General features: G+C 42.8%; 1 protein-coding gene across 5 annotated transcripts in view; it reads left to right on the top strand.

Annotated features, from left to right (window-relative positions):
* Window positions 1-15,731, top strand: part of TANC1 (tetratricopeptide repeat, ankyrin repeat and coiled-coil containing 1) — a 230,247-nt gene that overhangs the window by 94,437 nt on the left and 120,079 nt on the right. For 4 of the 5 annotated variants that reach the window (XM_035007968.1, XM_035007971.1, XM_035007969.1 and 1 more), the window contains one exon: window positions 10,635-10,835. The exons of the other annotated variant lie outside the window; for it this stretch is intronic. In XM_035007968.1, the coding sequence (XP_034863859.1) occupies window positions 10,635-10,835 (201 nt within the window). The remainder of the gene's footprint in view (window positions 1-10,634; window positions 10,836-15,731) is intronic. 5 annotated transcript variants of the gene reach the window in all.

The raw sequence follows: 15,731 nt of genomic DNA, 5'->3' as shown, positions 1-15,731 counted from the left end.
TCTATAGCCCAGGGACAGTGACAGCAAATGGTGAATAAATAAGCTAATGTATGTAAAGTGCTTAGCAAGTTGTCTGGTACAGAAAGTAAGACTTTTACTACTAACTTAATCATCCTCATTATTTTTTAGACAGATACATTTGATGAACATACATTTGATGAACATACAGATACATTTGATAGTTAGAGAACTCAATATAAATCCTGATGTGTTACTTGGGTACTTGCTATATCGTGAAATTCAAGAGTAAGTGAGTAAGTGAGCTCCAGCAGTCCTAGTGGGGCTCAGTGTGTAATTGGGGTAGAGAATGGCTTTAGGAGTTGGATAATCGTTGGGTAGTTGCAATACCCAGCGCCACCTCCTTGCAGGTCCAGGGCACCATTCACATAGATGTGAGATGTGCAGCATGGTGGTCCTAATGTCACACCCAAGATCTACAGAAAAAGGGGTTTTCTATGTTGTAAGAAGTCATATTCAGGATGTTGTTTTTGAGAAAGGTTATTTACCTTTTTAAAAATGATTTTATTTATTTGACAGAGACACAGCGAGAGAGGGAACACAAGCAGGGGTAGTGGGGGAGGGAGAAGCAGGCTCACTGTGGAGCCCAATGCTGGGCTTGATCCCAGGACTCTGGGATCATGACCTGAGCCGAAGGCAGATGCATAACTGACTGAGCCACCCAGACACCCCACGGTTACTTACTTTTAAAGATTTTACTTGAGAGAGCACGAGCATGAGCAGGGGGAGGGACAGAGGGAGAAGCAGGCTCCCTGCTAAGCAGGGAGCCCAGTTTGGAACTCGATCCCAGGACCTCGGGATCATGACCTGAGCTGAAGGCAGACACTTAACAACTGAGCCACCCAGGTGCCCCAAGAAAGTTTAATGTTAAGAGAAGAATTGATTGGTTAGAGATTGAAAGTTGTAAGCAGAGAAGTCAGAGTGTAGACAGGGCTGGGGCGGGTGTGGTTCCTTTGTATGTAGTCTATAGTACTACATACTACTTTGTATAGTAGTCATTGTAGTACTACAGACAAAGTACATAGAATAAGGAACTGGATCTTGAGCCACACAGTGACTGGTAGGAGGAAGCCAGTTCACTGTGAGAACAATCAGTAAGGAAGACCATTCAGTGTTTGCAAGACCTGGGGAAAAGCTGATGATGGACAGTTTGAGCTACATGGACAAGGGCAAGTCTGAGCCAGGTGGATGAGTAGGCACAGTTGGAGGTGCCCAGATAAAGGAAAGGTGAGCCCTCCTTCCTGGGGGGGCTCCCTCGTTATGAGAACGATAACTTGGCAGGTGTCCAGCAGGGGGCTTGCTGGGAAACCTCCTGAAGTAGAAAGAGATGGGTACAAATTTGTTTCAGATAAATGTTTAATGGAACATAGTGTTTTCTTGTAAAATATTTTCATTATAAAAATGTCAGAACATATGTGAAACCAAAAATGTAAAAGGGAAGAACCGTTGCTCCTTCCACCACCTTAAGAATAACCATCAACATTTTACCAAACCTCCTTCTAGCTTTTGGTTGTGCATATTTTCCTACTGTCATAGCATATACAAGATTGTGTATACTGGCTTAAATGTTTCTTCCATATGTCTTTAAAAATGTTGATCATCTGGTAAACTCAAATTTTCCTTTCTCGTTATTTCAGTTTTTTGGCAATGAAGATGGTTGTTGTGGTGTTCTGTGCTCTTCTGCTGCTTTAGGGGATGGGGGGTGGGTGGTGTGGGAGAGCTTTTTCTATGCAGTTTTACAACCATGCAAAAAATGTTAGCTATTGTTTGCAAGTTCTGGCACAGGGCACTATTGTTTTAAGAGGTTGCCAGATAAGGTAAGAGATTGTTTCTGCGCTATGGAGTGAAGGATATGGTTCAAAACCCACATTTCCTGAATGAGAAGGGAGTGGAAACAGAAGAGGGACAGTTGAATGAAGTGTTTGAAGGCTGGGCTAGGGCTATAATTTATAGCCCCCCCCCCTTTTCCCCCCTTATTGTCTTCACCGTTGAATAATTATTTTTGTTTCTTAAGTAACCCCCCCCCCCCCCCCCCCAAAGAAGGATAAATGGGCTGGCCATTTTCTGAGCCTTTGATTATCTGAGAATGTTTTTTGGTTGATATTGTAGAAAACTTGGTGTGGTTTTATAAGGTTTGGTTTTGCTGTTCCCTGCCTCAAGTTTTGTAGATGTTGCTTTTGACTTCTGGTTTTTAGTACTAGAGAGAAGTGTTGTGGGTCAGATTGTGTGCCCCCCCCCCGCCCCCCCAAAAAGATGTTGAAGTTCTAACCCTCAATACCTGGTGAAGGTGACCTTAATAGGAAGTAGGGTCTTCGTAGATGTAACTGAGGTAAAACGAGGTCATACTGGATTAGCGGAGGCCCTAATTTATTAGGACTGTCCTTAGAAGAAAAGCACAGACATAGGGGATGATGCCATGTGATGACAGAGGCAGAGATTAGAGTGATGTGTCTACAAGCCAAAGATAACCGGCAACACCAGAAACCAAGAAAGGCATGGATTAGATCCTCTCCTGGAGCCTTCAGAGAGAGCCTGGCCCTGCCGGACACCTTAATTGTGGACTTAAAGTCTCCAGATATGGGACAGAATAAATTTCTGTTGTTTAAGCCACCATGTGGTACACTGTTACAGCAGCCTGAGGGCCTAAGATACAGTCTGAGGGCAGTTGGGTTCTTGTTCCTTTGCATGCCTCTGTGGTTTTGCAGCCCATTCAACTTTTTTTTTTTACACTATATACTTACCTGGATGTTTATGGGTTAAGAAAAAATTATCAACTTAGTTTTGCCAGGATGAGTCAAGGTGTGTTCCCTTCAGGGACACAGCCTAGGGTATGGTGGGTCCTTTCTATCTGCATACTTTAATTCAAAAAAGATTTTTAGTTTTAAGATGATCATGTCCTCATTTTTTCTTAGAAACACCTTTTGTTTTTCCTATCTGTAATCTTACATCATTAAAATGTTTACCCCGCTCCTCTGCATCTGGGGAGACTTCAAGCTTGTTCTTTATCCAGGAATAGCTTTTCTATAGTGTGAATTCTACTCTTTAAGCCTGGAATGTGGATGGATCATAACCTGGCAACTGCTTTTTAAATTCCTTGCTTCCCTTATTTTTGAGTCTGGTGTATAGAGAAGAAAGAAACACAGTGCTTGAAGGATCTAGAGGCCATATTCTGGATTCTGAGGGTGTCCTGCACTTTACTGATTTTTTTTTTTTTGCCTTTTTTCTTTTGAGTCTTCAAGAAAATACTCCCTTTCCTCTCTATCTCATAAGCTAGATGCTTCCTCATTCTCCCACTTTCAGGGGATGTTTGTGGGGGAGGCTTTTCATCGAAGAGACAAGATCTAGTCAGCCTGTTTGACCTACATGGATCTATTGCTTCCTGCTGGTAGGCGTGGGGCAAAGACACGAGTGGATGCCAGAGTACCTGGATCGCTCCCTGACCCCGTGGGCTAAGTGTACTTGGGCCCCCAGTTGTCGCAACAACAATGAAGTTGCCCTGTTGTTATCCTTAACATTACTGGGAATTCTTTCCTTTTCTGGCACTCCCTTATCTTTCCATATGCTTTTTGCATTTATGAGTTTGTCTTTTACTTTGTAGTTACAAGTATCTTATTGGGGTCTTGGGAGACGTTTTGCTAGCAGTTTTAAAGGAAACCGGAATTCATGCTTTTATCACCTTTAGTCTACCACCACCCCACTCCCTGCACTCCTGGCTGCTCCCCCTCTTCCTCACACCCCTGTATTCCTTGGTCCTGTCCTGCCTCGTTCCTGGCCCTTTCAGCCTCTGCTTTCCCCCCATCCTCTCTACCCCCTCTAGCCTATGTTTCCCTCTTCCTGCCCTCTCCCTGGCAGACCTCTGGATTATCCTGTGTGCGCTGCAACCACAGGCGTGCCCCCACTCCCCCACCAGCAGCGGAGATGCCCTGGACCTGGAAGAGAGCCAGTGCAGGGGGGGAAAGAGAAGAAATGGAGTGTGTGTCTACACAGAGCCCATCAATGATGGGAGCAAGTGTGCCCAGTGAGACTGAGAATCCACCTCCTTCCAAACAGCATCCTATGCTGCGTTCCCTGTGCTGCGTCCACTTCAGCCACTGGAAAATAAGCTCACCTCCTAGCAGTCAGCCCCACACACCCGCTCTTCGAACGGTCTTTGTGGAATAGATCTTTATTTCATCCATTTGCCAAGTCAGGCTATGGTGGGTGGCCCATTTAGACTTAAGATCTTTGTACATGGCTCAGTCCTAGGGAATGCAAATTTAAAATATTTACAGGAAACATGCACATAAAATGTAAACTATATAAAAGTGTATACCTTCCATCCATGCTCCTACTTGGTCCGTTCGCTTTTCCAGAGGCAACCACTGCTGCTGATTCCTGTGTGTCCTTCTAGAGACCCTCTGCACGTTTATAACTGTACGTTTACATATATTTATATACATAGGTATACAGTGTATATACACGTATGTAGACAGATAAGCACAATAAACACACACTCAAGGAATGTACCTTGTGTTTTAATCATCTGTATGATTATTCCCTCCAGTTTCTTTCCCTTTTCATCTCTCCCACCTGTCTTGGAAGAGGAGCATAAACATTTGACTGCCTTCCTGCCTTGGTGGTTCTCAATCCTGGCTGCACCTGAGAAACCCTTGACGGAGAGAGTTGCCAGGGCCTGAGCCATGCCCCAGAGCAGCTCTGACAGCCTCCCTGGGACAGGCTCATGTTTCCCTGTATGCAGGGATTGGGAACTGCGGCTTCGGTCGTGTGCGGGAGCGGCAGACCTGGCAAATCTGCAGAATCTGAGTGGGGGGGGTGTTCCATGGGACTCGGGGACCTGAGTACCGACTATCCCTGACAAGGAAATGGGGAGTAATAGATTCCGTGCAGACTGAAGATGAACCCTACCAGCTTGCTTTGGACCACAAGCGGCCCACCACTTCCTTCATCTGGGCCAGGCAGAGTGGTCAAGATTCTCAATTCGATGAGGTGGGAACAGCTCTCAGTGCCTCCACCCAGGGCAGAGAGAGCAGGCCCAAAGGCTGCAAGAGTTAAATGAATTTACAGCGCGAAGGAAGACGAGAAGAAACTATTTAAGGTGCTTGATGACTAAACATCTATCTCAGATCCACTTCGCTTGTATGGTGACAGCATAAGGTGTGACTGACTGAAAGAAAATTAACGATCTGGGCCTGGGTGCCTCCCAAATGGAATGATCTGGAGTGCTGTGGAGCTAATTAACCAGCCGGCACGAAAAGTGAAAATAGATGAGGGAACAGGTTTCTTCTCATGGTGGCCTAGTACTGCGTATAGACCTACATATACTATTTTTGGCATTCTCTATTAAGTATTCAAAATGACGTCATGTTGAAAGGCTTAGCTCAGTAGCCTTTTTTCAGGCGAGCAGGATGGATCCTGGATTGGACTAGCCTGGGTTCAGACTCAGCTCATGCCATTGGCCAGCATGCATGGGCAAGATACCCGGTGCTTTCTGTGTGGTGGTCTCGTCAGAGGAGCATGAAAACAACACCCAGTTCACGAGGTCATTGTGATAGGAGATAACGGGTATAAAGTGCTTTGAACCCTGTCCTAACACACAGTACTCCAAGGAAAGCATTTATTGTGTTGAAATAACCCCCCCCCCCCCAGGGCTTGGGGGGGGGGGGATTTTTTTTGGGGTTTTTTTTTTTTTTTTTTTAAAGATTTTATTTTATTTGAGAGAGAGCGTGAGTGCATGAGCAGGGGAGAGGGAGAAGAAGCAGACTCCCCGCTGAGCAGGGAGCAGGATGCAGGGACTCGATCCTGGGACCTTGGGATCATGACCTGAGCCGAAGGCAGATGCTTAATGCTTAACGACTGAGCCACCAGGCGCCCCGAGGTCTTGTATTTTTAAAGTTTAAAAACTCTTTCCTGGTGACCTGCCTTAAAGGAGAATTTTGACAAAAATAGAGGAAATGCCAGTCTCTTTCCCCATCACCTGTGTTAGGGTAAAGTACATTTGGTTCTATAACCACTGAGTATTGAGAATAAAAATGTGAGGATAGTATTTACGGATTTCCTTTTAGAATCCGCTTGGTGGATTTTTGAAGACAAAAGGATAAACTTGTCCTGTTGACCAGGTTTTTCTATACTGGGGGTTGGGGGGTGGGAGTTAGCTGCTTTGTTGCTTCTTGGCAGTATTGAATCTTAGTCATGACTCTGAAGAATGTTCTGGAAAATTGCTTTCTTGGATACATTTATCTTAACTCTTTTTGAAAATGTATGTTAACAATCAGTAGCTCTGGCTGGTTACTTGGGGGAGATCCTGTAAGACATAAAACAGCGTAAAGTGCTTTCAGTTGCAGAGGGAGCCTTCCAGAGGCTCCCAAAATGATACTTGGATCATGTGGGAGGAAATCTTTTCCAATTTTCTAGGTTTCTGTAAATATATATGAGCTATGTGGTTATAAAACTTTATGATGGAAAATATGTTTAAGAAACATCAATGTGCTCCCAGGCAGGGACGGCACAAAAGATGCCCTAACACATTTAATGCCCCAGTTAAAATATATTGCACAAGTCCCATTTTCTGGAACTGGATAAACAGAACATCTTTCTATTCTGAGCTCCTGTCCCCCTCCCCTCTCCACCTAGTCACTTCAATGGCACAATAAATGGAAATCTTATTTCCTGTATCTGCAGACCTATTTACCTGAATGTCTAAGCTCTCCTTTGCCTTTCTCAGGTCTGTTCTTTCTGAAATGCAATTTTGCTTTCATCTCCCTGGCTTCTTTGCCCTCGTTTTTTTTCCCCCCCTAAGCCTTCTCTAATCCTGCACTCCATTTACTTTAATCTGTAATGTTGGACATTGCCATTCTGCATAGACACCTTTAAACATTCATCATCTCCCAGATTTGCATTTTCTTCCATTATGAACTTAAATCCCTTTTCACAGTCTGTAACAGTGAAAAAGTTTTAAAATAAAGAACTATTATCAAAAGCCATTTCTGCCAATTTAAAATGCCTTATTGGATGGCTTTAACCCTTTGATAATTCCATCATCTTTGTAAACTATGACTTGGATTTATAGTTTTTTTGTTGTATGTATGTGCATATGTATGTATTTAGTTATATTTATTACCGGTGGGAAGAACCTTATGCCCCTATGCCCTTTGCAGTCTTTTATTTTTGGAACTCAAAGAAGTGGTGATTTTAAAATTAGAAAAGTGTATGTGGGTGTGTATGATGGAGCCTGTATGTGACCTGCAAAGCCTAAACCTTAAAAGCAAACGTGCTGACCCTTTATAGATTTCTTAATTTAAAAACATGTCTGTCTGGGGGGACCTCCATTTTTTCCCCCCCAAATAAAGTCCTTAGATGTGTGGAGCAGTGAGCTGGCCAGTTGCAGGAATTGGGAGAGGAGGAGGTTCTGGGTGCATGGACCCTGCTCCCCATAGTTCACCTCCACGTCCCAGCTTCCCGTCTGTGAAGTAGTCCAATTGGACTAGACGTTCTCTGAGATTAAAAACATGTTGCGGGAGATGTGTCTGTGGTACATCAGTGTTCCATGTGAAACACCTGCCAGTCGAACGGGAGGCGGCCTAGCATATCATGGGGTGGTTGATAAATGGTTTTCCCACTCTGGAGAGGATGCCTCGTCCTACCTGGGCGGGCATTTCTGCTGCGGCAACAGGAAGGGTGATCCAAGTGCGTCTCCTCCTTTAATGGAGGTGGGAATAAAATAGGTCACAGTTCAAAGAACACCAGAGCTGGAGGAAATGTGCCCACAGTGCCGGTTATTTCAGTGAAATGGTTTTACCCTTCACTCCCCAGTTTTTTGCTTGTATCACATTGGAGAATACTAAGTATTTAAGAAAACAAACCCTTTTCCAGTAATGAGCTTTACTGTTTATTTCTGGCATTGTCATAATAGGTACATTTCTCCCTAAATTTGTGTCCCCATCCAAATTAAGGGGCTTGAAGTCTGGTTTGGGGTTTGCTTTTTAATTTTTATTTTTTTAAGATTTATTAGAGAGCACGAGCAGGGCGGAGCAGCAGAGGGAGAGGGACAAGCAGGCTCCCCGTCGAGCAGGGAGCCCAATTCGGAACTCGAAACCAGGACCCCGGGATCATGACCGGATCTGAAGGCAGACGCTTAACTGACTGAGCCACCCAGGTGTCCCCGGCTTTTTGTTTTTTTGTACAGGTTAGGAATACTTGTGTGTGAGTAGGGAAGACCGTACCTTGTCACAGCACCTGCTCCTATCAGGCCAATCTAGCCATTGAACTAGCAGGTCTGTGATTTAGATGGTATGAGGGCAGCCACAGGGCAAACCACATAGACAACCCATTCAAGGTCTCCCACACATCCTATCTGTGTACCTCTTGGGGCTGTGGCCTCCATGCTTTCCAAGTTCTCCATCTCCTAGTGTTCCTTGCCAAATATCCAGGAAATCAGGTGACCAGGCACCATGCTTGTAGGCATAGCACCTGCTTGTATTCCCCCTGATGAGACAGTGTGCTGGTGGGGACTGATCATGTGTGCCAGAGACTGGACCAGAGAAAACCGCTCTCCTTCCCTCTACTTTCTCAAATCTCCTCAGTGTGGGGGTTACTCAGCTCCAGTGGGCGTTGGCATTACGGTATATACCCCCAGCTCTGCCTTAAGGTCCCTTCCATGGACAGAGAGCTGGGAAACATCATGTCCTGGCTCAAGACCTCAAGGAGGTGGTTTCAGAAAGATTTCTGGCTTATCTCCAGTGGTGTAAGAGTAGCTCCCAGGTCCTGGGAATTGGTGGTGGTTTCTTACAGTGCAGATCAGGAAGCAGGGCGAGCAAGGGTTATAGGAGGACCAGAGTGGGTGACTGTTGCTGTTCATGTAGATTTAGGATGTAAGAATTTCCACTAATTCCGGCTTCCTTCCCCCATGGACAGACGTTTGTGTGAATCTTCTTGTTTTTGAAAATTCTAGTGAGGGTTTCCTGGTAATTCTGGTTTTTTTCTTCACATACCAGTCACTTGGATGCTTTAGTGATAAATCTTTAATTTCCCAAGTCTGTTAAAACCCCTTCAAGCACAGCTGGCCCAGGGGAGACTCAAATGACCTTTCTGATGTTGCCAACTCATCCACTGTGGGACCATGGCTTTTCCATTAACAGCTCTTCTGGTTTTGAGTTGCCTTTTGAAAGTCAGGCACGAGCCTATATGCCTGTTTTAACCCCCCACCTTCACCCCGGTCTGTGCAGGGGGTGACTACCTATTTCACCATGCCTCCTAACATGAAGAATAAGCACAGCGTTGCAATTTGAACTTGATAGTTTGGGTAATGTCTCTTTTGAGTCTTGCACACAAAGATCGACAAAAATTGAGCTGATTCAAATCCAGGCCTTGATTTTTCAGAGTCAAGAAGGCCTGGTAAGGACCAGTTGGGTAGTGTTTATCAGAGAGACTAGTTTGCTTATAGAAAACTTTCTATATCTTTTCCAGTTCTGCTGTATATAAAGTTAGAGCTTGTAGATGTTTTAATCATCAGGGTAATTTACCTTCTCTCCTCACCCATCCTTAGTTGCTTCTTAGTACACCCGGGAGGGGAGGAAGTGATGGGTGGGGGAGGAGCAATAGAGGAGAGCTTATATGAATGCTTGAGGACCAGCTGTGTCTTTTCCAGAGAGGCTGACCCTAGCCAACGGTACTCTCTTCCTTTTGTCCTCTCTCTACTGTAATTGTGTCCTCTGTATTTTGTCATTGGATCTGCTTACCCTAGAATATCTAATTTTCTAATAGTAAGCTTATTTGTCCTTAAGTTCATTTAGGGGCTGAAAACCAGGGAGAACCAGCTTCATCAGTGAGTCCTATTTCCAGTCCCACGACTAAGGGTTGGGCTGGTTGAGTTGTAGGAGGGTGGTCCCTGTGCTGTGGGGAGTGTGGCATGGATCTGACGAGAGAAGAGATACATGGTGCTGGGGAGGAATGTTGAAGTTGGGAGACCCTCCCTTGGGTTCTCTTATTAGAGAGAAGTGGTGGGAAGGCAGGGAGTTATGGAAAGCATCTGGGTGTTTGAATCTATTCTGTAATACCTATGTAAGACCCCCTCCGTTACTTGAGCTGAAATCATGGCTTCTTGTGGATCATTCATACTTGGTCTTAATCTAATCTCAGGGGGTGCCCGAGTGGCTCGGTCAGTTAAGTGTCTAACTCTTGATTTCAGCTCAGGTCATAATCTCAGGGTCCTGGGATCAAGCCCCGCATTGGGCTCCTTGCTCAGCGGGGAATCTGCTTCTCCTTCTCCCTGCTCTTGCTCTCTCTCACTTTCTCTGTCTCTCTGTCTCTCAAATAAATCTTAAAAAAAAAAATCTCAGATTGGTGGCTTCCTGGACCCATTGTTAGGAGTGAAATTGGACCAGTTGATAGGGTACAGAAACGGGTATGAGGTGTGGAGTTCATTGATACTTGAATGGTGAAACTTGAATTTTCTCTCACATGGTAAAAAGTCCTAGAAGTGGTAGAAGAAAAAAGAAAAAACTATTAAAAAACAACATACACATGAGATATATGGGAATTATATTCTAAGGATGTAGTTCTTAAGAATTAATCTACCTGTAATGGATGGTCTAAGTTAAGGTTTTCTCTCTTCACTCCAGGAGGTGACTTTGGTCCAGAGACTTCCCCCCAAGTCCTGCCGCCCGGCCATGGTGGCGACTTTTCTGTGAGCAGCCTTCCTATAACAGAGGACACCTACAGGGTGAGCTTGGCCAAAGGTGTCTCCATGTCTCTGCCTTCATCACCTCTGCTGCCTCGACAGTCTCACTCGGTGCAATCAAGATCAAATAAAAAATCCCCAGGTAATTGAACAGCAAAATAGCACCCAAACTAGCTTGGTTATATATGTAATGCATATTGAAATGAAGCAAAACTGGTGCTTATAAGGAATTTTCTGGGAGGATTTCTTTGTTATAGTAATTTCTGGAAGAAGAAAATCTTTAAAAAAGAGAGTTATGATTTGAATAGACTCCTTTCTTTAGTTCAACCTATATACAAACTATTTTGATTGCTCAGGCTAGACTTTTACAAAAATTCAAGATCTTTTTATCAATATTAATGTTAATCATTGGTCTTGTGTTCTTGATCATGAATTAGGGAGTGTTATAATCTAAACTCATTGTGGTGCATTTAAAAGTTCTGGATTTTGGCAAGGGTAATCTGACAACAGTCCATTTATTACTGCCAAGTGTTATGTACTGATATACTTTCTTTGATTACATCACCCACCATTTGAACAACTATAAATTTTTGAAAATTCAGACTTTTAAAGGGGTGGGAAGCAAGGGTCTTATGGATTACTTGTTTCAAGTATCTTTGCTTCCCTCATTACCAAGTTTTTGCACTTAACATTACCAATGAAAACACAAACGTTACTTAACTTTGAGAGGTTATGAATCAGATGTGAGGAAAGCCTTTCCAGAATTCTTATACCTGCAATCATGAGAGTTCTTTGATCTTTTAGCTTTGCTGAGCATTTGTTTACTGAAGGCAGGATAGTTTGGGGCCCTTGTTGATCATATGCCAGTGTAAGGATTCTTCTCATTTACACAGAAACGAGTTTGGAATTGGTCTAAGATGTGTCCTGGAGCTATAAAATTGGTATCTGTTTTTCTGGTTTCCTAAATATTTGTATTACTTGAGATGTGATAGGCATTATTTCTGAATCATTTAGTGGATATTTGCAATTTGTGTGGTGACAAAATTAAGAAGGCAAACCTTGAGGCTTTGAATGTTAGAAATGGTGCTATGAATTGGTGAGTGTCCAAAACCCTTAATTGTTCTAGAGCTTTCTTATTTTGGACAGCATTGTTTATAATCCAGTCATTAGCTGGAACTTGGAAACCTTTTTGGTATGAAGCAATTTCCTGTGCCAAGGAATTTGACCTGTTTATCAGTATTTGGGGAAATTCCTGGAATGTCCTTCCTTCTCTTTGCCTTTCCCTACCACTATATCTCTTTGTCAGATTTCTTCCCTTCTTTCAAATTGTGGTTCCCACACTGCCTTTCTTGATGGTTACCCCATTGGAATTACTCTTCTTCCTACAAATTGTGCACAGCATTTTACTTCTTCCTTTATCAGCCCTGTCATTTGTCCTTTTTCCCTTGAATCAGTGTGTTTATGTGCAGCCTGTGTCTGATGGGCATGGATAGGCACGATGGCTTCTTTGAGTATACATCATCTATATAAAACCAATATTAGAATTCTGAACCTATCTGGATTTTATTTATTAGAGAGAGAGCATGAGCAGGAGGGAGGGGGAGAAGCAGGCTCGATCCGAGGACCCTGAGATCATGACCTGAGCCAAAGGCAGACTCTTAACTGACTGAGCCACCTAGGCGCCCCCTCTCTGGATTCTTAAGGGACCTCGGTTGAGGGTAATGTGAGTGCTAAGTGCAGAAATACAACCTTTGGTAGAATTTGCCCTGCTATAGTCTATGCTGCTGCATATGAGTTGATGCTGCTTGGGCCTTAGGCCTGGTGAGAATACCTAAGAGACTAGGGAATACGTATTTCAGAGGGAATTTTATTATTAACAGAAGTTTGCTTATTGGGACTTGAATCTTTGTAATTTTTTTAATTTGATTTTTCCAGCTCTATTGAGATACACTTGACTATACCATGTAAGTTTAAGGTGTACAACATAGTGATTTTATCTATGCAGGTATATATTGCAAAATAATTACAGTAAGGTTAACACGTCCATCACTTCATAGCTACAATGTGTTTATTTTGTGGGGTGTTAGTGGGATGCTAGATAGCAATGAATGGCATGACAAACATGGGAAGTATGGCTCTCCAGAAGGGTCTCAGAGGCCACAGGCTCTTATGGGCCAGAAATCCCTGATGAGGCCTGGTCTCCTGTGTCCTGACCAAATTGGATATTTTTAGTTTTGAGAAACTATCATATAGTTTGTTTTTCTCCATAGGAATAAAATTTATTAAATGCTTTGCAAGGCCTTATGAACAGAAGGGAATAGTGCGACATTCAGCCTTTTAATGGATTGAAGAGAATATGCTCCATATTAGATGCTTTGGGTCCAAATTAAATACACTAAGCAGATTCTTCTCTAATGGAGCCATGCTTGTGCATTGCCCAAATTTGTGCAGCAAATTAGTGTCTCACAGTGGTAATTTGGCTTCATTATCTTGGCAATTTTAATTCAAAAGGGAAGCTAAGGGCAAAGATGCTTGCTTAAAAATGGCAGTGACTCAGAGTACATCAGACAATAAACAATGTTTTTCCACAGTGTTTAACACTCACAGGTTTCTGTTCAAGCAGTATTGTTAGAAAAGTATCCAGAGACTTAGTGTTCTACCTGCCTGTAAAATTAGTTGGCATATGGTCATGAACATGCGTTGGATTTAAAAATAGCCGTCTATTTAAAAAGCTCACACTGTTGTTGCTAATGATACGGTAAATACGGTGTGCATGCTGCGTCCATAGGTAACTGAGCCCTTCCCCTGCGCTCCCCTCACACCAGCCGGGCTGGGCTTCAGATCTTGTCATCATTCAGAACCAGCTCTGAATTACCCTGTTGACTTCTGTTCTCATTTGTATGATAAGACTCTTTTCTCTCTCTCTTGTTTAAGAAGGTTCATTAAAAAAAAAAAAAAAAAAAATCTAAACCTGTTTTACTCGTTTGGATAGAAACTCTTCACTAATTGATGCTAATCAAGAAACTGTCAGGGACTGAAACCGTTCTAGCAAAGGTCAAATACTATAAACCCCTGTAATAGGCACTCCACGTAGCTTGTTTTAATGAAAGTTTGTATTTTAATACAATAGGTGATTAGCTGGTGGGTCATGGGAACTCTGGGCCAGAGACAGTTTCATTAACCTTGCAATAATGTGACCTGCATTTTTCATGGTTGGGTTTCTTACATTCCACTCATATTGCTTAGTTAATATTATTTATTCTCCTACTACCTTGTTCCACATAGCTATATTTTTTTCACTTGTTAGTCTAAAGATGCAGTTTTTGAGTATTGTTTCTTTTTTGAATGGAAACTATATTTGCTGGTAAAGAAAACAAGGGCCAGTATCCATTATAGTCTGGTGGTTGCAAGCTTTTTTGGATTAAGAATTCATTAATATTTGTAATGTATCCTTTTGTCTTCCAGAGAAGAGCAAAGCCCATTTCCTATGGTTTATTTATTAGTAATATCATTAGTTACTTTATACTTGGATTATATTTCCCAGATCACTTTGGGCCCATTATGAAACACTCCAAAGGTAGAGCATGAATGGGAAGCACACTTTTAAAATGCTGTGGTGGGGTACAGCGGTAGAGGTTGGAAAGTGGGGGATACTGCTTTTTTCATCCTCGCTTGTGTGGAGAGAATGGATGGTGCCAGCTAGGTGCACGTCTGCTGCTCGTTCCAGTTCCAGTTCCAGTTCCTGCTGTAGCCCTTTTGGAAACCCCTCTGGCTGGCTGTTTCTTCAAGGCAGAAACCTCCAAGTTGACAGGCTGTGTAGTGAAGTCATTCTGCCCTTTGATTCTTGGACCATAAGTTAATTGTCTGTCCAGATCCTCCCTCTCTCACCCTGCAAGAGTGTTTCCTGTAGAAAATTAGCATTTTTATTTACTTATTTTTATTTTTTTAAAAAGATTTTTTTTTAAAGATTTTATTTATTTATTTATTTTGAGAGAGAGAATGAGAGACAGAGAGCATGAGAGGGAGGAGGGTCAGAGGGAGAAGCAGACTCCCCGCCGAGCAGGGAGCCCGATGCGGGACTCGATCCTAGGACTCCAGGATCATGACCTGAGCCGAAGGCAGTCGCTTAACCAACTGAGCCACCCAGGCGCCCTTAAAAAGATTTTTTTGATCTACTCCATCGAGACCTGAGACCACACATGCACTGCCTTTTTTCACTTAATATTATATCATGAACAATTTCCAGTTTGCTTGAAGGACTTGAGATTTAATGTCTTTTGTTTCAATATTCCATGATTGATTTTTAACTAGTTTCCAATTGTTGGGTATTTTTTATTTTTCAGGTTTTTAAAAATTGTAGCATGAGCTAGGATATTTTGCTTTGTTTTTGCTGTTCAGTGCCTATGAATTCAAAATTTTTAATTGTGGTAAAATACAAGTAACAGAATTTGCCATTTTAACTATTTTTAAATGTACAGTCTAGTCATGTAAGGTACATTCACATTATTGTGGAAGCAGTCTCCAGAGCTCCTGATGTGAATGCTTTTGTCCAGTAATTTTTGTGCACATCTGATATTGTAAGAGTGGCAAGTTCCCAGAAACGGAATTATTGAACTAAATGGACTGCATTTTTAAAGATCTTGATGCATACTGCCCAGTCACTTTCCAGAAAAGCTGTATTGATTTCACATTCCCTCCCGAGTTCTTTGAGAGGCTTCTTTTTGAAGTTAACCATCTTCTGGGAACGATCTCAGATGGATAGTGCTGGTGCGGTGCTTTGTCCGAATTAGTAAGAAGGGGCTGAGAGAAGTCCTCCTGTCACCTTCCTCTTTTTGAACTTCCCTTCTGTCTGCACTTCTCAGACAATTCCCATTTTCTTTCCTTCCATGTTACTATGTCAGGGGAATGATCACAGCTGAGTCAGATCAAGTTCACGGTCAGAAAAACACTCAGCTGGCTTCCAGTTTTAGCTACAACCACACTCTGTTATGTGGGGAAGATCATAGACATTTTCTATTTTCTTTTTTAAAGATTTTAT

Source organism: Mirounga leonina, unplaced genomic scaffold (assembly GCF_011800145.1).
Source record: "Mirounga leonina isolate KUSES-001 unplaced genomic scaffold, KU_Mleo_1.0 Mir_151, whole genome shotgun sequence".
Lineage (NCBI taxonomy): Eukaryota > Metazoa > Chordata > Mammalia > Carnivora > Phocidae > Mirounga > Mirounga leonina.
Note: the sequence above shows the minus strand (reverse complement) of the source record. Positions and strands in the feature narration are given on the sequence as shown.